General features: G+C 42.0%; 2 protein-coding genes, 1 long non-coding RNA gene and 1 other non-coding gene across 5 annotated transcripts; 3 read left to right on the top strand and 1 right to left on the bottom strand.

Moving 5' to 3' along the window:
• Positions 1 to 865: 865 nt before the first annotated feature.
• LOC129854214 (sodium-coupled neutral amino acid transporter 7-like) lies at positions 866 to 10,929 on the top strand. 2 transcript variants are annotated; one of them, XM_055921011.1, is made up of 13 exons: positions 873 to 975; positions 1,800 to 1,859; positions 2,808 to 3,311; positions 3,441 to 3,494; positions 3,587 to 3,731; positions 6,733 to 6,877; positions 7,046 to 7,144; positions 8,648 to 8,705; positions 8,837 to 8,951; positions 9,079 to 9,226; positions 9,312 to 9,511; positions 9,609 to 9,660; positions 9,758 to 10,929. In XM_055921011.1, the coding sequence occupies exons 3-13, from the start codon at positions 3,057 to 3,059 to the stop codon at positions 9,873 to 9,875; spliced, it is 1,389 nt and encodes a 462-aa protein (XP_055776986.1). In that variant the 5' UTR covers positions 873 to 975; positions 1,800 to 1,859; positions 2,808 to 3,056; the 3' UTR covers positions 9,876 to 10,929. The 2 variants fall into 2 exon arrangements, with proteins under 2 accessions (XP_055776985.1, XP_055776986.1); XM_055921010.1 differs by lacking the exon at positions 1,800 to 1,859 and having other exon boundaries at positions 866 to 975.
• A 2,623-nt stretch (positions 10,930 to 13,552) lies between these two features.
• On the bottom strand, positions 13,553 to 17,729 carry LOC129854212 (lysosomal protective protein-like). Its single transcript, XM_055921009.1, has 11 exons — positions 17,450 to 17,729; positions 16,684 to 16,795; positions 16,412 to 16,549; positions 16,033 to 16,191; positions 15,727 to 15,818; positions 15,459 to 15,543; positions 15,185 to 15,334; positions 14,867 to 15,021; positions 14,578 to 14,740; positions 14,359 to 14,448; positions 13,553 to 14,223 (listed from the first exon to the last, which is right to left on the bottom strand). The coding sequence occupies exons 1-11, from the start codon at positions 17,623 to 17,625 to the stop codon at positions 14,140 to 14,142; spliced, it is 1,404 nt and encodes a 467-aa protein (XP_055776984.1). The 5' UTR covers positions 17,626 to 17,729; the 3' UTR covers positions 13,553 to 14,139.
• A 75-nt stretch (positions 17,730 to 17,804) lies between these two features.
• Positions 17,805 to 21,044, top strand: LOC129854213 (uncharacterized). The gene is made up of 2 exons (XR_008759279.1): positions 17,805 to 18,617; positions 19,443 to 21,044. It is a non-coding gene; the product is annotated as an uncharacterized LOC129854213 (long non-coding RNA).
• Positions 19,162 to 19,284, top strand: LOC129854659 (small nucleolar RNA SNORA76). Its single transcript, XR_008759364.1, has one exon. It is a non-coding gene; the product is annotated as a small nucleolar RNA SNORA76 (small nucleolar RNA).
• Positions 21,045 to 22,640: the final 1,596 nt, after the last annotated feature.

Genomic DNA, 22,640 nt, shown 5'->3' with positions numbered 1-22,640 from the left:
TAGCAGCACGAGCTCTGAAGATAGATGGGGGGCAATCAGTTCACATATGGTGTCCAGAGCACAGCTGGGGGCAGCGGGTGGTCTATAGCAGGCGGCAACAGTGAGAGACTTGTTTTTAGAGAGGTGGATTTTTAAAAGTATAAGTTCAAATTGTTTGGGTACAGACCTGGATAGTAGGGCAGAACTCTGCAGGCTATCTCTGCAGTAGATTGCAACAGCGCCCTATACTGTACTTAGCTACAAAAATAACAAACGTGTTTTCCGAGCCACTTCTGATACCATGTTTCAGTATGATATATTGGATAAAGGAATAAAGACAGACACCAATGTCAAGTTCAATAGCCTTGTTTATGCATTGTACAAATCCCTACACTCGGAGTCCGGGGAACAGTCCGGGTAGTCGAATACCTATCAACTAGACTCTGTAACATCAAGTTAAACAATTTAAAGGCAATGCTACCAAATACTAATGGATTGTATGTAAACTTCTGACCCACTGGGATTGTGATGAAAGAAATAAAAGCTGAAATAAATCATTCTCTCTACTATTTATCTGACATTTCACATTCTTAAAATAAAGTGGTGATCCTAACTTACCTAAGACAGGGAATTTTTACTATGATTAAATGTCAGGAATTGTGAAAAACTGAGTTTAAATGTATTTGGCTAAGGTGTATCTAAACTTCCGACTTCAACTGTATGGTTTCCATATGTTTGAAACCATTCTAGTCGCGCTATTCCGGACATTATTTTAAGCCGTCCTCCCCTTAGCAGCCTCCTGTGCTGCAGTATCTACCCTGCTAAAACCCTCCCTGGTATGATTTTGTGTTCCCGTGGCAGTAAACTACAATTCCCACCATGCACTTCGTTTTTAAAGACGTAATTGTACATCGTCACCTGATCTTGTTCAGCAGGAATTTCATTGCACGTGCGATTGTTGCAGAAAAACACACGCATCGGAGAGACAACAGAGAGGTATTTATCGAGTATTTGAGTATATTATATGCATTTTCATATTTTCAACTGAATAGGTTAAAGGATATGTAGATGAAGAGGTCGGTAGCAGCTTTCGAAAACTATCAGCCAGCTAGCAACAGTTGACAATGATGCGGTGTCCAGTTTGCTGTAAAGACATCACCAATTAGGTTCATTGTCGTGATTTGTGTTTTTCTAGGCCTGTAGCTAGATCTGAATCTAAGATTCAACTGCTTTATATGCAAAGTTGACTATTAGTAAAGCTACAAAATGTCTGTATTTTATGAATATTTCTAGTCGTTGTTATTGTTTAGGTACCTCCAGTGGCGTTTCTATGATTTGATGACATTGTGTGTGTTACTAATCTATGTTATTTCATAGTTTTGATGTCTTCAGTGTTATTCTACAATGTAGAAAATAGTCAAAATAAAGAAAAACCCTTGAATGAGTAGGTGTTCTAAACCTTCTAAGACCGGTAGTGTATTTCACAGTGGTTTAGATGGTTGTCACATAAACTGAAGTTAGGCAAACTATTTAGAATTTTTGCGACCAGGAAATGGCGGAGCGATTTCTGCATATTGCACCTTTTTAAGAATTTGGTAAAAAATTATATTAAATGTAGGTAAACTATCCCCTTTTTTAAAAATAGGTCTTAAAGTCCTGCAGGGGATATATTTCCCCTTCAGGGGATTTGAAAATGTTCATGGTATGATAATTAATTTCTCCAAGTCACCTCAACTTCAAGAAAAATCTAAAGATGGTTGAGGATGACTAGTTGCAGACACGTGTCATCTTTTTATTTTGTGTTTATGGTCTATTGACAGGCCCCTTAACATCTCTGCCTAGCAACTTGTGAACACAAACAAAATGACAAAATAATTGAGGTAAGAGAAGTATGTAGTCTATTTCCCTTTTACTAAATGAAGTGAGATGAAGTTGTTATCCACCTTGTATTTCAATATAGCCTATTCTCATGTATGACTTAAAATCAACATGTCCATGACATAGCTTAGCTACATGAATGCCTGCAAAAATGCATAGCCTCTGACAAGTACACTAATTAGCCTGTTTAGTGTGTAGGTCACACGCCTGACAGTGAGGTTTACAACAGTTATCTACTGTGACACACTGTGTCATCATGAGAACAGTGACCCTGATCACTGAAGTCCACTTTACTGTGATCCTTCTCAGGGATATGAAGTGAAAGGTCTGATCCCAAGAGATTATCTAAAACTAATGATTACATCGTCTCTTTAGAATGTGTTTCAGAGGGATGCTGTAAAGCAGGGGTAGGCAACTAAATTCAGCCAAGGGGCGATTTTTGTCGGAGTGAATGGTCGGGGTGCCGGAACATAATTATAATAATTTTGAACACTGCAAATTGACCACAACAAGGCCCAAAAAGAGGCTGTATTGGTAAATAAAATTTTCGTACCTTGATTACTTTGAGACACGATCATGCCTCTTTTTTTATTCGTGGGAATACTTGGGAAAAGATTTCTTAAATTAAACTCATTTTAAGTGAGTTCCTGGTGATTAGTCTTTTTTTGACCAGTCTTTTTATTTATTTAAGATTTTTATTTTTGGTCATATCCTGGTGTCGATGAGTAAAGCAAGGTCAGCTGACAGCACAAAACATGGGACGGTGTCGATGAGTAAAGCAAGGTCAGCCGACAGCACAAGGCATGGGACTGGGGGGAGAACGCACTGACAAGAACGTGTAGGCGACTGGGAAAGCAGGTTGTAGCTTTACTAGGTAGTAAGCACTTAGAGAGCGCTGAGATAAGGTGTCGAGAAGGCCAAAGCTATAATGTGTGTTTGTCTTGTTGCAGATTGACGAAAGGGTTGACTGCTGGGTGACACTACATCCACTTTGAGGATAAACTGACAAGCAGTCATCTGTGTCCTGAATGTCACAAGAGCCACAACAAACTTTCAACCTTCAGACTTACCCCTCAACCCAAACTCTGAATACCCTCAACTCAGCTCTTTAGTGTTGAAGTCTGTGGCGAACAGAGTAGAGTGAATTTGGGGGTATTTTAGGTAGTGTTTTTGGGACTGTGCCAGCCCGGTGGTGTCCCATGGCGATTAACAGTGAGGCGGGTGACTGGGCCGAGGCTGGGAGTGAAGATGCTGGTGAGAGGGTGTGGCTACTGCAGAGCCCCAGTGTGGAGTCTGTTCGCCCCCCTTTGTCAGACAGGGAGAGGAAGGGAGGGGTGTCTGCCACAGCCGCTGTCTTCATTGTGGTGAACGCTGCGCTGGGGGCAGGACTACTCAACTTCCCCGCCGCCTTCAACATGGCCGGAGGCGTGATTGCAGGGGTGGTGCTACAGATGGTGAGCGCTACTCACACACTTTTGAGACCGAAGCCTGCACACTGTGGCACTCCAGGAGCAGAAGTGAGAAATACTGCATATATATACAGGGATGTATTTGGTAAAACTTCCTGTTTTTGTGTGTTGTAGTCCATGCTGAGTTTCATCATCAGCGGTCTGGTGATCCTGGCATACTGCTCCCAGGTTAGTAAGTTAATACATCACCCCCCCCCCTTCAATTTAAGACATTCTTATCCAGCAGTGCTCGTCCTAGTGACCCTGTGCTGTTTGTCTAGGTCAGTAATGAGAGCACCTACCAGGAGGTGGTGCGGGCCTCGTGTGGGAAGGTCACCGGGGTAATCTGTGAGGTGGCCATTGCCGTCTACACCTTCGGCACCTGCATCGCCTTCTTTATCGTCATTGGAGACCAGCTGGACCGCTGTGAGTGTTTCCCTCACACAGATAATGAACGTGTGCGCACACCTTTTTAAATACTTTATTTTAATCCACAAATCACATTACAGTCGAAGAATTCAAGCAATTCAAAAGGACACGGATATCTGGACACTTATGGATGCATTTACTTGAAGACAGTGCAGATGCAAAGTTTGACGGCACTCGGTTACTAAACTTTGCATCTGCGCCGTTCTTCAGGTGAATGTGTTTTTGGTAATAGTTCAAAGTAGAGGTCGGCCGATTTATGATTTTTCAACCCCGGTACCGATACCGATTATTGGAGGACCAAAAAAAGCAGATACCGATTAATCGGACGATTTAAAAAAAGAAAGAAAAAAAAGGGTACCGGTATTTGTAATAATGACAATTACAACAATACTGAATGAACACTTATTTTAACTTAATATAATACATCAATAAAATCAATTTAGTCTCAAATAAATTATGAAACATGTTCAATTTGGTTTAAATAATGCAAAAACAAAGTGTTGGAGAAGAAAGTAAAAGTGCAATATGTGCCATGTAAGAAAGCTAACGTTTAAGTTCCTTGCTCAGAACATGAGAACATATGAAAGCTGGTGGTTCCTTTTATCATGAGTCTTCAATATTCCCAGGTAAGAAGTTTTAGGTTGTAGTTATTATAGGAATTATAGGACGATTTCGCTCTCTACCAATTGTATTTCATTAACCTTTGACTATTGGATGTTCTTATAGGCACTTTAGTATTGCCAGTGTCACAGTATAGCTTCCGTCCCTTTCCTCGCTCCTACCTGGGCTCGAACCAGGAACACAACGACAACAGCCACCCTCGAAGCAGCGTTACCCATGCAGAGCAAGGGGAATAACTACTCCCAAGTCTCAGAGCGAGTGACGTTTGAAACGCTATTAGCGCGCACCCCGCTAACTAGCTAGCCATTTCACACCGGTTACACCAGCCTAATCTCGGGAGTTGATAGGCTTGAAGCACAGCGAAGAGCTTCTGGCAAAACGCAAGAAAGTGCTGTTTGAATGAATGCTTATGAGCCTGCTGATGCCTACCATCGCTCAGTCAGACTGCTCTATCAAATCATAGACTTAATTATAACATAATAACACACAGAAATACGAGCCTTAGGTCATTAATATGGTCGTATCCGGAAACTATCATCTCGAAAACAAGACGTTTATTCTTTCAGTGAAATACGGAACCGTTCCGTATTTTATGTAACGGGTGGCATCCATAAGTCTAAATATCCCTGTTACATCGCACAACCTTCAATATTATGTCATAATTACGTAAAATTCTGGCAAATTAGGCGGCCCAAACTGTTGCATATACACTGACTCTGCGTGCAATTAACGCAAGAGAAGGGACACAATTTCGCCTGGTTAATATTGCCTGCTAACCTGGATTTCTTTTAGCTAAATATGCAGGTTTAAAAATATATAGTTCTGTGTATTGATTTTAAGAAAGGCATTGAAGTTTATGGTTAGGTAGACATTGGAGCAACGATACGCACCGCATCGATTATATGCAACGCAGAACACGCTAGATAAACTAGTAATATCATCAACCATGTGTAGTTAACTAGTGATAATGATTGATTGTTTTTTATAAGATAAGTTTAATGCTAGCTAGCAACTTAACTTGGCTTCTACTGCATTCGCGTAACAGGCAGGCTCCTCGTGGAGTGCAATGTAATCAGGTGGTTAGAGCGTTGGAATAGTTAACTGTAAGGTTGCAAGATTGAATCCCCCGAGCTGACATGGTAAAAATCTGTCGTTCTGCCACTGAACGAGGCAGTTAACCCACCGTTCCTAGGCTGTCATTGAAAATAAGAATGTGTTCTTAACTGACTTGCCTAGTTAAATAAAGATTAAATAAAGGTGTACATTTTTTTTATTTTTATGAAAACTTGAAATCGGCCCTAATTAATCTGCCATTCCGATTAATCGGTCGACCTCTAGTTAAAAGTAGACATTGTGCATAGAGTTGTCTGGGTTGTTTAACTTTGGAATCATTGTTTTTTGTTTGACATACATTTTAAAGTGAAAAATCGAAGTCTCCGCATCACTCTTGTTACCATAGAATTGCCCACCTTCTTCTCCAAACCGCTAAGCTGCCCATGACCGCTGACACACAAGGGGCTGGTATTTCAGCAACTTGTCAGCAAAGGTCTGCTCCATGTAGGAGTCAAGAGTAACCCACTTCTAAAATGTGCTCCTCCCCCACAACAACAATATCTGGCATACTCTGTATATAAGAAAACACATCAACATCAAACCAGCCTCTTCTGACAAGAGACTGTTTGTGAATGCTGTTACTGTCTGTCTCACATCACTAGCTATCAGGTCAATGAGGCGGTCATGTCTAGCTATGTATAAGTCCTTGTATGAACGCAACCATTAACAACGTGCCACAGACTCCATTACGTTTGACTTGTGTAAAATGCAATACAGATCATAGTTTGCAGGGTACCAGAGTGCTAGGTTACACACACACACACACACACACACACACACACACACACACACACACACACACACACACACACACAGTTGACGAAACAGAAGGTCATTTCACTCAAAGTTGCAGATTGTAGCATTGGCTAGCCTTTTTCACCAGTTTTCCATTTCCTTTGTACCTTGAAAAAGGTCATCCTCATCTGTTATTGCACCATCACACTAGCTGTGTGTTAGTTGATGTGTTGTATTAGTGTCGGCAGTAAATTAAGAGTTGTTATCACTGTGGATAAGAGCCAAGGGAGTCTGTGATGAGATCCTCTAGCTCAGCTGTTTAGATGTGCCGTCATAATGAAATGGCCATTAAGCCTTTAAGTGCTGACCAGTTGGAAAGCCACTTTAGGTCAGCCTCAGATGGACTATGACCCTGCTATCAGATAGCCAGCACTACAACAATTCTTTAAATAAGACGTTAGTCAATGGAATGTTTTGTTTGCTCTGCTGCCTTTCCTCTATCTCTCTCACTATCTCTGTCTTTCTGTAGTGATAGCTGCAATAGCTCATTTGCCAGACGGTGTGGTCGGTGGTCACTGGTACATTGACCGTAAGTTCACCATTTGTGTGACCGCCGTCCTGTTCATTCTGCCTCTCTCCATCCCCAAAGAGATTGGCTTCCAGAAATACGCCAGGTATGCCTCCTGCATCCAACGAATACACTTTACAAATTGACCAAGTATTTCTTTCCACACCACCCTTTAGTCTACAACTGATGATTGAATTAGAATTTGAAGCCTGCTTTGTATCAGTAGGCTACAGGAACACAGGTCCGTCTGATATTGCTGTTCTCCTGTTTGTAGTGCGCTGAGTGTTGTTGGCACCTGGTATGTCACCATTGTGGTAATACTGAAATACATCTGGCCTGATAAAGAGATGACCCCTGGCTACATTCCAACCAGGTAAGCTAACTGAACTACTGTACCAGTCAAAAGTTTGGACACACCTACTCATTCCAGGGCTTTTCTTTATTTTCTACGTTGTAGAATAATAGTGAAGACATCAAAACTATGAAATAACACATATGGAATCATGTAATAACCAAACAAGTGTTAAACAAATCAACATATATTTTATATTTGAGATTCTTCAAATAGCCACCCTTTGCCTTGATGACAGCTTTGCACACTTTTGGCATTCTCTCAACCAGCTTCATGAGGTAGTCACCACGAATGCATTTCAATTAACAGGTGTGCCTTGTTAATTTGTGGAATTTCTTTCCTTAATGCGTTTGAGCTAATCTATTTTGTTTTGACATGGTAGGGTTTGTAAACAGAAGGTATCCCTATTTGGTAAAAGACCAAATCCATATTATGGCAAGAACAGCTCAAATAAACAAAGAGAAATGACAGTCCATCATTACTTTAAGACATTAAGGTCAGTCAAACCAGAAAATTTAGAGAACTTTCTTCAAGTGCAGTCGCAAAAACCATCAAGCGCTATGATGAAACTGACTCTTATGAGGACCGCCTCAGAAATGGAAGACCCAGAGTTACTTCTGCTGCAGAGGACAAGTTCATTAGAGTTAACTGCACCTCAGATAGCAACCCAAATAAATGCTTCACAGAGTTCAAGTAACAGACACATCTCTACATCAACTGTTCAGAGGAGACTGTGTGAATCAGGCCTTCACGGTCAAATTGCTGCAAAGAAACCAGTACATAAGGACATCAATAAGAAGAAGAGACTTGCTTGGGCAAGAAAGAAACACGAGCAATGGACATTAGACCTGTGGAAATCTATCCTTTGGTCTGATGAGTCCAAATTTGAGATTTTTGGTTCCAAGCGCAATGTCTTTGATACACAGAGTAGGTGAACGGATGATATTTGCATGTGTGGTTCCCACCATGAAGCGTGGAGGAGGAGGTGTGGGGGAGCTTTGCTGGTGACACTGTCTGTGATTTATTTAGAATTCAAGGCACACTTACCCAGCATGCTACCACAGCATTCTGCAGCGATACGCCATTCCATTTGGTTTGCGCTTAGATGGACTATAATTTTGTTTTTCAACAGGGCAATGACCCAAAACACACCTCCAGGCTGTGTAAGGGCTATTTGACCAAGGAGAGTGATGGAGTGCTGCAGCAGATGACCTGGCCTCCACAATCACCCGACCTCAACCCAATTGAGATGGTTTGGGATGAGTTGGACCGCAGAGTGAAGAAAAAGCAGCCAACAAGTGCTCCACATATGTGGGAACTCCTTCAAGACTGTTGGAATATCATTCCTCATGAAGCCGGTTGAGAGAATGCCAAGAGTTTGCAAAGCACCCATGGTGCCAGACGGGCGAGAGAGTCCAGAAACGGCATTTCAGCCCACTCGTCTTTCATTAGAGCACAGTCTACATCAAACTACAGTTCCCATCATGCTTTGTTTGTGTTGATCAGCCAGTGTGTCTGTTACAGCCCGTCCTCCTGGAGTGCAGTGTTGAACGCCTTGCCCACCATATGCTTTAGCTTCCAGGTATCTGTCTGTGTTTGTGAGTGTGTGTATTAATGTGCAATGGTGTGCATATGGCTATTTCTATTATTTGATTGAAAATGCTTGAAGTTACTTACATCCTCACACAATCTCTCTCTTTCTCTATCTCTCAGTGTCATGTGAGCAGTGTGCCAGTGTTTAACAGCATGAGAAGGAGTGAACTCAAGCCCTGGGGAGGTGTGGTCACCGTCGGCATGATCATCTGCCTCTTTGTCTACACTGGCACAGGTGTGTGTGTATTTGTCCGCTGTGTGGCTCTATAGTTAGTTTTGAAAGCATCAGGGTTTTTTTTAATGACATGGCCCATTTCTTGTGTTATTCGTTGATGTGTAATGGTGCATACTCCATGTCTCAGGTGTCTGTGGCTTTTTGTCATTTGGGTCTAACGTCAGTCAGGATGTGCTGATGTCATATCCTCCTAATGACATCGCTGTGGCGATCGCAAGGGCCTTCGTCGTCATCTGTGTTATCACCTCCTATCCCATTCTACACTTCTGTGGCCGGTGAGACCCTAACCTTACCCTACAAAGCACTGTGTGCCACTCATGCCATTTCAATACTACATTGTTGTGTAACCTGTTTCTTCAGGGCGGTGCTGGAGGGGCTATGGCTCCGTTTCCACGGCGAGCAGGTGGAATTGTGTGTGAGGCGTGAGCGGAGACGCAGAGTGTTGCAGACGCTTGTGTGGTTCACGATCACACTCGTCCTCGCACTCTTCATCCCCGACATTGGCCGAGTCATCTCCCTCATCGGAGGACTGGCAGCCTGCTTCATCTTTGTCTTCCCAGGTACGACCAGTGTGTCTGATTCTGTGTGTGTGTTTACAATGTGTTTATATCAGCAATAAGCATAATGCCTGTATATAATGTCTGCTCTTCCCTGCAGGTCTGTGTCTGATTCAAGCAAAACTCTCAGAAACAGAGGTCCGATCTGCTAGGTAAAACTAGACTCACTACCTGTACGTAATTGAACAAATGTAAATGACGAAATCTCCTATGTGACTGTTACTGAACGCTGATTTCCTCTCTCCATAGCTGGCATGGGATGGTGGTCTACGGTGTCCTCATGGTAACCATCGGCACTTTCATCTTTGGCCAGACCACCACCAATGCCATCTATCAAGACGCCATCCGCTATCCGGACAGCCAATAGAATTCTGACCAGGAAGACTCTTTGCTGGATGAGGAGGAGGAGGATGCAGGTCTATGCTGCTATTCTGAACTTTATTGACTTGTATCAGGATGTGGAGGATCCAACACATACATGCAAACACACTCCCTCTTGTGACATCTCCTGCATGCCGCACGTCTCGTTGTCTCCCTGATGATGAAACCGCTCCATAGCAACGACTCGTGTCACCTATGGAGCGATGCTCTAGGATTGGATGAGAGTCCTGAGAGCAACCTCTGACAAGGGACCTATCTTTTTAAAAAGATTATGCAAATGTTATGTTTTTGATTTTAATTTATTTTCGCCCCGTTGTGGGCTGCAGTACCAAATCCGTCTTGACATTCTCAGCCGCTCCCTATGTCTTTCCCTGCTGGCCCAGCATGCACCACTGCACTACAGGTGGCATCCCATCCCTCAAGAAACTGGGCAGTGGGAGAGGGTACCTATCTCTAATTGGTGTTGTTACTGATGAGTAATGAACATACTGTTTTAAGAATGTAGCCAAACATTTCCATCCATTTTCATAGTAATTTTACAATTCCAATGATCAAGTGGTTTGAAGACGTATCCTGCAACTGCAGTTCTGAAATCTGTGTAACGTGGCAAGTGTATTAAGCGATTTTGAATGCCTTTGAGATTTCAGAAGTCTGGGGTCTCAGGCTGATTCCTGTGGTTAAATTATTGTATTTGGCCTAGCTTTAAACAGACAGATATTTTAAATGTGCTTTACTGATAGAGAGATTAGCTGTAGACTACAGACACAGAGCTAAGGGACAAAAATCTATCATGTTCAAAGGGATTGTTCCTCAGGGCAGCAATTACTGTTTTACAATGACTTGAATGAGATTGGAAATGCTTGAAATTCAATTACTTTTTATTGTTTTATAACTTAACCATAATTGGAGCCAAGGGAAATAGTTTTTTTCTGAACTGAACCAATTTAGTAATCTGGTTGAACAATAAGCAGTCTTATATTGTCATGTATTCTCCTGTTATCAATCTACAATTTAATAAACATGACGGTTTTGTAATTGAATTTAGATTGTCATAGTTTTGTCCTAAACCCTCATGTTAGTGAAAACATCTTATCAGGTGCATGATTATGGCAGGTAAAAAATAATCAACATTTAAAAATGAGTAGATTTGGTAGACACACACACACACAGCTCATTGGAAGAGGAAGTGTAAACTCGAACAGTCTATTAGATAGAAAGGTATCTTGGTAGGGCAAAAATCCCCAAAATTGTGGGATGTGTGCCAGCAAATCCACAACACTAAACAATGCATTAATTGCACTATAACGGTGACAAACGGTGCTAACACACTGTTAGGGCCTACACAGAGTCCCAACATTCTTACCACTGCTACACCTGGCTATCAGCGGAGCCTTGTTTGACAGCGAAACAGTTAATTCAGCCTCAGTAACTGCCTTTAAAAAAAACATAGCTAATATGGCTGACTTGCTTAAACAAATCTGGTTTCTAATGACAATTGAGATGAACAAACTATGGCATAAGGGGATGACAAGCGGATAATAGGCAATCCGTAATTTCGAATAAGACATGAGCAAGCTAGGACGGATGGAACATTAGTCAATATAACTATTTGTTTAGCACTTCTGAAATGTACAGCGACAGAATTCAGAACATGGGCCGTTCTTACAGTGTTCTCCCTATACACCAAGTCAGAACCGTAGGATAAATAAAGGGGGCATGTAAGCAGACAATGAAAGCTCTTACAATATTCAATGATTACATTTCTCTAAAACAGGTTATAGGCTACATGTGCACCACCAAGTTAGAACTGTAGGTGAAATTAAGAGGTGTAAATAGAGCAAATTATTAGGGTGAAGCACATGGGCTACTAACATCTTACTACATAACATACACTTAGTATTACTTTCTTAGCTACAGTATACATATCTCCCTGGCATATTACATCATTTATGCTGCAGCAAAACATTTTTGGACTCACTTGTGCTGTGCTCACTTGAACAGGAAGGTGGCGTGGCAATCCTTTGTGTGCAAATTTTGTCTTCAAAGTCTGGCATTCTCTGAATTTATGGTGCTTTCAAAACAACTGGGAACGCGGAAAAATACAAGGTCAAATCATGATGACGTCATTGATCTTCAGGTCATAGCTCTAGAAAGAGGCTGGATTTACAATTCCGAGTTGAATGACCATTCAAAACATACTTTCCCAATCGGAGCTCGTTTTATTCCCAACTTCCCAGTTGTCTTGAGCTCACGGAAGTCAAGTTTTTGCAGTTCCGAGTTAACGGTTGTTTTGAGCGCGGCACAAATCATGCGTCATTGACAGCATAGCCAATGTTGAACGTTTATCATTTTAAACTTGGAAAAGAGCCCCTTAATCCCAGAAGTGGGACCACACAGCCATTGTCACTGATTACTTCCAAACCACTCATTGTTGAATTTGCAATTTCCAACTTGTGTAATGTTTATGTCCAATGGCCAATGAGCACTGATACGTTTTATCTAATAATTTCTCTTTATTTATATTCATATGACAAGGATTAAAAAGGATTTGCCAGTAGATTGTCGACTTGATTCATGATGACTTCATGATCAGTCCAATCAAAGCTACTGTAAATATGTGATTTGGTGTCATTTTTATCTGTGGCTAATGACCTTGAGCCTTCTTTGATTGGCACTTATGGAATTCTATGGCAGCACCCAAGGGACTAGAATTTTCGGGGTCTACCCTTAGACTTGGTGGTGACGTAGTGTCCCCACGAGTGACAGAACACTGAGCCAATCATGGCGCAACACTCCGTATTTTCTGCTGGCTTGCTCCTCCACCACAGAAAGCACTGAGCTAGGCTGAAACACCGACATTTGGGAGCTGCCTTAAAAAAAAAAAATACCATGTTTGTATGTGGCTTTATTAATTCTGTATATTTTTTTTGCACAAAAGTGGGGCTCAAATTACAGGTCACCACTGGTGGTGTAGAGAAAATTTAAAATAATTCTGCAATTCTACACATTTTTCCATTGAGCTCAGAGAAAATGTATCAGTTTTGAAGCTAATTTCCAGCAATTCTACAGTGAGACAATTTTGCCATGACTAATGCTATGCTCCTCTGCTCAAACAAATCAATAAGTATGTTTGCCAATTGCCTGTTTTCTTTGTCTGGCTTTTATTTGTTAGTTCTCAAACATGGCATTAAATCTATATTTAAAATACAAATATTTTTTCTCTCCAAAAACGTTTTACATTGCAGACCCCTGCAGTACCCCAGTTGGAAAACGCCTGGACTAGTCAAATGTATTTATAAAGTCCTTTTTATGTCAGCAGATGTCAGAAGCACTGGTGACATTGATGTATAATAACTTTTGCAACAAATCCTACCTGTATATCTTGAAGCAACTAAAAATAGCTTCATTTCAGTTAACACAGGAATCACTAGTCATGTCCAGTTAAACTGCTACACTGATTGGCCTGTTGTGTACTGAATCTTCAGCATGGTGGCTGAGAAGTACATTTCTGGTGCTCAATCCCCATCCCTGGAATTCACCACCATTATCTTTACATGTCTATGGAACAGTCCCTTAAGATTACTTGAATGTTTTAACACATTCTGTTATTAATCAATCATGTTCAATAAAAAAATGCTCTTAAAATTAATGAGATACAAAGAGTTTCATAAAAAGCATTTATTAGAAAGAAAGTTAGATTCTTTTAAAGTGCTGATATGCCTTCTGGCTATTTGAGAACCATGGCATTTCAGCTCCCCCAAGTGGTGACAATTGAAACCCCCTGATTCAGAAATTGCATGAGGAAATTCACAAAAGGCAAATGACAGTTCTGATGCGACTAACAAGCTCCTAATCAGTTAGAAAGCCAACCAGAGTGATTGCACAGCATCACTGAAGGAAGATTGTTAAGGCGCATCACATGGTCAAAACATTTCTCTAAGGCTATTCATATGTAGTTTGCTTCAAGAAAAGTACAATTATACATTTACTGAAATTAAGAAATGGCATAGTCCAATTACACTCCTGTCACCCCAACACTGATAAGTGTGTACACTTGCGTTCCTCCAAAGTTGAGCTTTGATCTACTGAGCTTACTTGGAGTGCAACAGAAACATTTCATTTGATCACAATACAAAAACAAAACATTTGTTTCCCCTTTTCCATCCAACCCTCCCTGAGAAAAACAGGTCATCATCCTGACCCACTAAAAAGTTCCATTACAGACACTGGAAGCAGCCCCAGGAGCATGCTCAGTAGGGTTTGTTTGACAGGAAGGACTGGAACATGTCTAAGGCGGGGCCTGGAGCCCACTGCGGCACCATGTGACCAGCGCCCTGAAACAGAAGATGGGATTAGAACACAGCAGCCTCACCCCTGTTGCATCCACTAATCTTTATGAACATGTCTGGTGTGCTAATGAGTCTGAAGACAGTGAATCAATGCCAATATGCTAACTAAGTAGTGCTTACCTTCACAGTCAGGAGGGTGATGTTTCCATACTGCTCGTAGAAGCCGGCAATCTGATCATCAGATATCCAGCTCTGGTACTTGGTGGTTGTCTGGACATGAAAGAAAACAAAGTCTTCACACTGCATGCCCTGTGAGTTACAAACATGCCAAATACCCTGCAACCCAGCATCCAAATCTCTATGCCACATGACTCAAATACCAGTCTTCAAGCGCTTTACCTTCTGGTTGAGCTGTTCCACAAACCACTTGTCTCCCAGGAAGTTGCAGGCCATGTCAGTGTCTCCGTTATAGACCAGCGCCCGGACACCCAGAGACAGCAACTTCAGATACACATCCTTCACTGTCGGGTAGATGTTGGTGTACTGTCCTCCCACCACGTCACTACATAGAAAGTTATGGTAAAGATGTCCTTTTGTAGGTAGTTTACTGTTGTCACGTTTTAGAAGTCCCTTTGCTGAATCTAGACTTACTGAGTATTAGGGATGTGTGGGTACTAGTGTAATATACCTGCAGATGTCCCAGGGTGGAAGTGTATCAGGGATGTGTAGGGCTTTTCTCACATCACCCCGGTTGAGCCAGTTCATCTGAGCTGTGCTGTTAATGCAGGGAGGGACCTCACCCACAGGAGGAGTTTGGCCAGTGACGGACGGCACCTTCAGCAGCTACAGCAAGACAAAGTACTTACATAACACCAATTTCTTCCATCATAACCACTTCAAACATAATTTGAGAATAACCAGAACAACCCTTCTGAACACAAGACTACCAATGTCTAACGCCAGGATGGACTTGAACACTGTATTCCTCTATAGGAGGGGCACTTACCTGGAAGTTGTCCCAGTGCTTCCTGTAGTTCCTGAAGAGCTGGCTCATGCTCCTCTCATAGGCTCTGGCCCTGACTCCACCCTCACAGTCCATGTAAAGAGCATACTCATTCAGCCCAGAATCATACACAATACTAAAGGCCTGGCTCAACTGAGGGCAAGAATGAATGAGAAACAAAAGGTACAAGTACAGATTTTTATGCATGTCATAGCCCAATTTTTGTATTTGATGTATAATACTTCTTATCCGATTGTAAAAGTGTTTCCATGTGTACCAGTGTCTTGCAGGCCTCCTTGCTGTTGTTGAAGAAGTTACATGTTCCCTTATCACAGCAGTTTGTGTTCAGATCTGTCCACAGTCTGCAAGAGGATAGTTTACTTAAACACATTGCAATGTCTTGTAACAGAAGCATCAGACAAGCTTGGATTCATATTGGGGGCCTATACATACATTGTGGGGCTTTCGAAAATAGTTAGCCCCAGTCATGTAAACGTAACAAAACAGTCTGGGCCCACATGAGTGAATGTGTTGCGCGTTCTTACTGTTCTCCGAAGAGGCCGTGGTAGTAACCAAAGTAGATCAGAGACTGGTCATTCAGGGCATAGCTACTGAGGCCATTACCCACTGCAAAGCCCTGAAAAACACATTAAAGGAGTTCTTTATAACTGTCATACATATTGGATTCATATCATCCTCTCCTTGCCTTCTCTACATTATCATTGACAGGTGGTTGGATAGGCTGGAATTCCATTGCATTGCTTGTAACTTATGCTTAGTCTTTAGATTTTCAGGGAGCGTAAGAGTGGAAACCACTCAAAACAATTAAGTCGGTGTGTGAATCAACTCACCTTGAAGTTAATCTTTGCGGTTCCTGTGGCCACACGCTGGCTGAGTGTCGGGGCATATATCCCACCATAACTCTCACCGATGATGAAGAACTCATTCTGTGTGAAGTTTGGAAACTTGGCAAAGAAACTCTGCAGAGCTAAGTAGTTGTCATCAGCCACCTAATAGTAAATGGGGAGATATATCAGTTACTATTACTTTAGTATTCAGTAAGGAAGATTGAAGTGCATGATTTCTGAGCCACTGTCAGTGGAACAACACTGGAACGTTCAGATAGGAATACAGTGTGTATAACAGACATGCCTTTGACAAGAGGTAAATAATTGTTTATGATTTATTTAATGCATTTCACTCTCCCGAATGAGACCCTGATGATCTCACCTCGTCGTCGTCGGTTTTGTACTTCTGGTCGTCAGAGTAGGAGTATCCCACACCTGCAGGGGACTCTAGGTACAGAACGTTGGCGATCCTGTTCCAGCTGAACTTATTTTCATACAGAGTGGCCCCATCATCATTAACCTGAGGGAGACAAAATTATGTTGTTATTCTGTGGGAATCACTGCATACAATAAGGTTACACTGAGACACAGGCAAACTGAAATCACAAGTCCTGCTAAGCTCATGCTGAAAAGGTAACGTGTGGGAGAACTCACATGGAAGGGGCCGTTCTCTGACAGAAAGCCATCCAGCGAGCTGCAGCCTGGCCCTCCATTCAGCCACAGCACAACAGGGTCCTTCAGTGGGTCCCTCTGTGAGGTCACAAACCTGGGGAAGCAGGGAGATAGAGGGCCAGGTTAACAGGAGATAGAGAGCACCCAAAGACACACTTGGTGCACCCTGTGCACTCCACACTTAATTCTAGACCCCAGGTACAATAATGTCTGCTGATTATGTTTATGTGTGTGTACATGTGGCCTATAGAACACTAGAATAAAAGTTTGTCATGTGTTATTTTGTCAATCATTAACTTCTCATAACTTATGGCAAAGGGTGGTCTAGCTCTTAAACTTCTCAATGAAAGGTACACGCTACAACACCATGCATGACCAATGCTGGAGGAAGTAGCAAAAGAGCAAGTATAAACAATCATCTAGTCCAGCTTCAGAAGCGTTTCCTCTTCTGCCTGTGACTTTCTATTTGAAGTTCTCTTTTGTTAAAACATGCTTCAGTTGTCTCTGTAATAACTACTGTATGTATTAATATACTATTGAGCAATAGCCACTCTAATACGGTTACTTATGCCATGCGTTGATTCATTTATTATTTCACCCATTTGGAGTAAACCGATTCCCACTGATACATATTGTAGTAAACTAATGCTGTGCACGAGCTGGAGTTCCTGAAAACATCCCCAACCAGAAGAAAACACTAAATTTTTAGTTAGTCAAGGGTGCGACGTATGGCATTACTGATACTCACCAGTAATGGAGAAACTTTCCTGGGCTGGCTTTCAAATAGCCTGACCATTGCCGGTAGTTTGGTTTAAACGACATTCCCGGTAGTTCGGTTACCTCGTCAGGGGCGTAGTCAGCCCACGTAAGACACGAAACAGCAAGGAAATACACCACCAAACTAACAAAATACATGCTAGTCATGTCGAGGACGAAACTAGCCTAATGCGCCAACAATGTTGGCCTCAGACGCTTGACTCGAAGTCCTGTGCGCGCAACAATTGCCGTGTCCATGCCCTGCATATAGAAGCACTACAGGTCATATGACTACTAACTGAGCTCTCTAGTCACGTGGTCGATCTCTTGTTTTGGGGTTCATCACCGGATTGCGTTTCATTTGATAGGCTACATTTGTGCTTTAATAATTACTGCCGGTGTCTCGGTTATATCAAGGACGGGCATTTCGATGTATTAATTACTGAATATGTTAGTCAATCGAAATGCCAGCGGGCAGCAAAAAAACTATGGCGAGCTCTGAATCATCGAGAAAAGTATAACGCTGAAAATATGACTAGGTCTACCAAGAATTGGCTACATTTACCAACATTGTTCCATCGTGGCGTAACATTTAACATATCAACGTTTGATGAAACATGACAGTGAAGAATATGAGGGTGGTATAATTAGGTGGCAATGTGCATTAGGTGGATGAGTGTCAGAGAAAATGGTAGCCTATAGTCGACCTGAGTTTTGAATAGGCCAGTAAAAAAAAAAGACAAGTGAGTATCGGTCATGCGTTTTTATAAGGGTCGCTGGCAAAAGACCCCTGAAAATGCATGATTAAGGTGACGCTATGCATGTACACTATGCATATGTATGCATGGTAGGCTATCAAGAGTTAGACAATACATAGCCTAGGCCCAAGGCTATGTATTGGCCCCTTGACTATTGAATGTCATACCTTTTACATCAACAGTTAGACAATACAGTCAGTTATCTATGCATAATCACTTTAATCACTCTACCTACATGTACATATTACCTGAATTACCTCGACACCGGTGCCCTCGCACATTGACTCTGTACCCTGTATATAGCCCTGCTATTGTTATTTACTGCTGCTCTTTAATCATTTGTTTTTCTTATCTCTTACTTTTTTTAGGCATGTTCTTAACAGCATTGTTGGTTAAGGGCGTGTAAGTATGCGTTTCACTGTGTTTTATTTGATTTGAATACACAGTGCTTGACTTGGGCAGGAGCTCACTGGAGCTGAGTACTGGCACCTCAACGTTTCACTGCTTGAGCTTCTGCACCTCTTATTTATTTTATTTAACCTGGTAAGTCAGTTAAGAACAAATTCTTATTTACAATGACAGCCTACCAGGGAACAGTGGGTTAATTGCCTTGTTCAGGGGTAGAACTACAGATTTTTACCTTGTCAGCTCAGGGATTTGATCCAGCAACCTTTCGGGTTACCGCTCTAACCACGTGCTGCCCCGAAATATAATATTTTAGAATATCTTATAGAATATTTGCTCAAAAGTATTGTGGAGCTCTTGCAACTAAATATAAACAGTACCGGTACCCAAAATGATTACCAGCACCTATTTCAGTCCAAGTCAAGCACTAACAATACATAGCCTAAGCCCTTAGGCTAAATTGAACAAGTTTAAATATGGTCCATTCACTATTGAATGTTATACCTCAGTGTGTTTTCTGGTCTTATTAAAGTGTGCGTGTGCACTATTATTAAGCCCCTGGGTCTGTGTGTGACCTCTGGGGTTACGCTGTAGTGCTACAGAATCTCTCTCTCTCTCCCAGGCTGTGTTTGTTCTGTAGCCTGCGGAGAACTGAGAAACAGTGACCGTTACTGACCCCCATCCCACCATCTTCCCTCTGTGTGTTACTGTGTCCATGTTTGAGTATGTGTGTATGTATCAGTATCTGACAGAATAGTAACACAGATCATGTACTTATATGTGATTAAATAGTGCCCTGCGTCTCTCTCTTTTCCCTCTCAGGTGACTCTGATCAGTGTCTCATTGATACAAAGGGCAAAGGTGTAAAGGGGTGTGTCTTTGCCACTAGGATTTCACAGTTCTTTTCTACACACCCTTTAATAATAGTAAAATCATCACAGTCAGAAGAGGACAAGCCATCTGAGGCCTCCTAGCCAGCTGCTTAGACAGGGCCTCCTCTAGCTTTCATTACCCCATGTGGTTAGCCATTCTTGCTGGCTGGGACTGAAATCCAGAAAAGATCCAGACATGATTACTGCTGCTTATGTCAGAGGACAAGTCACTCTTCTCTGATAAGGACACACATAAAGTTTTATGAGTGGAGATGTTTATGAGTTTCTTGTTAAATTACCTTTCAATCCATTCTCTTAAATGTTTCAATTCCACCTGTGTCTGCATCTGATGTTTCTCTTTTTGTTAAATAGAGGCCAGAAATATATTGAATGTAATAAATGTAGATACTAAGTAAGAATAAACTTGGATTTTTTTGCATGTGCACCCTATCTCTACGCTGAATGTCAGTCTGCAAGACTTTTGAGTAAACTCATATTGAGGTTTATATACATGTTTTGTCTGGTGCAGGGACTCCTGTCCTCAAACGCGTTATAGATGCTAAGGGATCCGAGGAAATAAAATCAATGGTCACATTTCAAAAAATCTAAATCACGTTTTTAACCATTGTTATTTTCCTTACAAACACTTTGAAATAGTATAGAATGATTTATCTGTGATAGAAATACCAATTGAATGATTTTAAAAATGGAAATACAAAGCATCAACAATAGATCTGACCTGTGACAAATTCTTCACCTGGAAGGCCCAAGACTGTCCCCTGAAATCAATGTTGGACATACTTCTAAGACATCACATTGAAGGACATAAAGACAAAATACATGTTAAAGCATGTAGACCAGCGTTCTACAGCGTTCATCTACTTCTTGAATGATCATTCCCATATCTGATCTTTACAGAAGGTAACACAGGTGATAAGGCATTAAATGGTGGGTAAAACATTGTTAAACTACTGCTGTAGTTATATTTTTCATGACCTAGTAACTTGACCTAGTAACTGCTGAAGGTGAATGAATTACAGAATAAGATCTCCCTAGCTCTGGCAGAACTAGTGCTCCCTTGTGGAGACTATGGGTAGTTCACCCTCACTCGCTCCTCATGCCAAGTGGTATGGCTTTTGAGACTGTCCTGCCAAAGAAGAGGCTGAAATCTGGGACAACTCCATCCTCAGGCCAGCATTTTTACATCAATAGTTGTCACAAACTGCTTTACAGAAACCCAGCCTAAAACCCAACAGAGCAAGCAATCCAGGTGCAGAAGAACAGTGGTTAGGAAAGGCAAAATCAATGTTTATAGGTCGTGTACACAGATTTGCAGATGTTTTCGTAGGTGCAGTGAAATACTTATGTATCTAGCTCCAACAGTGCAGTAATGTCTACAAACAATATAGTAACCCCAAAAAGTAGAATGCTTGTTTTGGAATATTTGTATTCTTTAATTTATGTTAGTATTGTGGAGTAACTACAATGTTGTTGATCCATCCTCAGTTTTCTCCTATCACAGCCATTAAACTCTGTAACTGTTGTAAAATCACCATTGGCCCCTTGGTGAAATCCCTGAGCAGTTTCCTTCCTCTCCAGCAACTGAGTTAGGAATCTTTGTAGTGACTGGGTATATTGATGCACCATCCAAAGTGTAATTAATAACTGCACCATTTTTTTTTATTTTTTTTATTTTACCAGGTAAGTTGACGGAGAACACGTTCTCATTTGCAGCAACGACCTGGGGAATAGTTACAGGGGAGAGGAGGGGGATGAATGAGCCAATTGTAAACTGGGGATTATTAGGTGACCATGATGGTTTGAGGGCCAGATTGGGAATTTAGCCAGGACACCGGGGTTAACACCCCTACTCTTACGATAAGTGCCATGGGATCTTTAATGACCTCAGAGAGTCAGGACACCCGTTTAACGTCCCATCCGAAAGACGGCACCCTATACAGGACAGTGTCCCCAATCACTGCCCTGGGGCATTGGGATATTTTTTTAGACCAGAGGAAAGAGTGCCTCCTACTGGCCCTCCAACACCACTTCCAGCAGCATCTGGTCTCCCATCCAGGGACTGACCAGGACCAACCCTGCTTAGCTTCAGAAGCAAGCCAGCAGTGGTGCGCAAAGGGATATTCAATGTTTGCTTTATTTTTACTCATCTACCAACAATTCCTTGACCCCCTCCAGTTTGCATTCCGGTCGGAGAGAGGAAAAGATGTACATGCATTTGAAGGGCAGCAAAAACATGCGTATCATGTTTGAAGATTTCCCCTCTGCATTTAACACAATCAATCTGTTTATCCTCGCGGACAGACTTAGATGAGACTTCGGACTTGATTCTATGCTTATCACATGGATCACCAACTTCCTAACTGATAGGTCTCAGCAGGTACGAGTTGGCAACACACTCTCTGAAATGCACTGCTTCAGTTGGAACCCCACAGACCAGCGTTCTTTCACCAGTACTATACATATTGTATACAGACGGCTGCCGGAGCCAGTTTCCAGGGTGCTGTCATGAGAATTATGTTCTCGATGTTCATAAACTGAACTTCAATTAACTACTCAGTCTGTAACCCAGGATTTGTAAGATACTGGTTGAATGAAACAGACAGAGGCCCCAGCTATGATAGTCAAAATGTTTATTCACGGGCGCGCTGGTTAGTTGTACAAAACCATTAAATTTATACTAGCTCCTTACGCACACAAACATAATTTATACGCACATACATTTGCACACAAACAGTAGGTATCCTATAACTTTAGACCGTCCCCTCGACACGGGCGCGAACCAGGGACCTTCTTCACACATTAATAACAGTCACCCACGAAGCGTCGTTACCCATCGCTCCACAACGGTCACCGCACAAGGTGAAACCCTACTTCAAGTCTCAGAGCAAGTGACGTAACCGATTGAAACGCAATTAGCGCGTACCCGCTAGCCATTTCACATCAGTTACACTCACCCCCCTTTCGACCTCCTCCTTTTCCGCAGCAACCAGTGATCCGGGTCAACAGCATCAACGTATAACTTTAGACCGTTCCCTCGCCCCGACACGGGCGCGAACCAGGAACCCAACTTCAAGTCTCAGAACAAGTGACGTAACCGATTGAAACGCTATTAGCGCGTACCCGCTAA

The sequence above is a fragment of the Salvelinus fontinalis genome, chromosome 4 (assembly GCF_029448725.1).
Source record: "Salvelinus fontinalis isolate EN_2023a chromosome 4, ASM2944872v1, whole genome shotgun sequence".
Lineage (NCBI taxonomy): Eukaryota > Metazoa > Chordata > Actinopteri > Salmoniformes > Salmonidae > Salvelinus > Salvelinus fontinalis.
Note: the sequence above shows the minus strand (reverse complement) of the source record. Positions and strands in the feature narration are given on the sequence as shown.

What these genes read in the sequence shown, in the direction of transcription:
- LOC129854214 (XM_055921010.1), top strand. Translation starts at nt 3,057, where the DNA reads ATGGCGATTAACAGTGAGGCGGGTGACTGGGCCGAGGCTGGGAGTGAA. An exon ending in TGGAGACCAGCTGGACCGCT is followed by an intron (nt 3,732 to 6,732) that starts GTGAGTGTTTCC and finishes GTCTTTCTGTAG; the next exon opens with TGATAGCTGCAATAGCTCAT. An exon ending in ACAGAGGTCCGATCTGCTAG is followed by an intron (nt 9,661 to 9,757) that starts GTAAAACTAGAC and finishes CTCTCTCCATAG; the next exon opens with CTGGCATGGGATGGTGGTCT.
- LOC129854212 (XM_055921009.1), bottom strand. Translation starts at nt 17,625, where the DNA reads ATGACTAGCATGTATTTTGTTAGTTTGGTGGTGTATTTCCTTGCTGTT. An exon ending in CACGGCCTCTTCGGAGAACA is followed by an intron (nt 15,544 to 15,726) that starts GTAAGAACGCGC and finishes ATCCTCTTGCAG; the next exon opens with ACTGTGGACAGATCTGAACA. An exon ending in CCACCCTGGGACATCTGCAG is followed by an intron (nt 14,741 to 14,866) that starts GTATATTACACT and finishes CTTTCTATGTAG; the next exon opens with TGACGTGGTGGGAGGACAGT.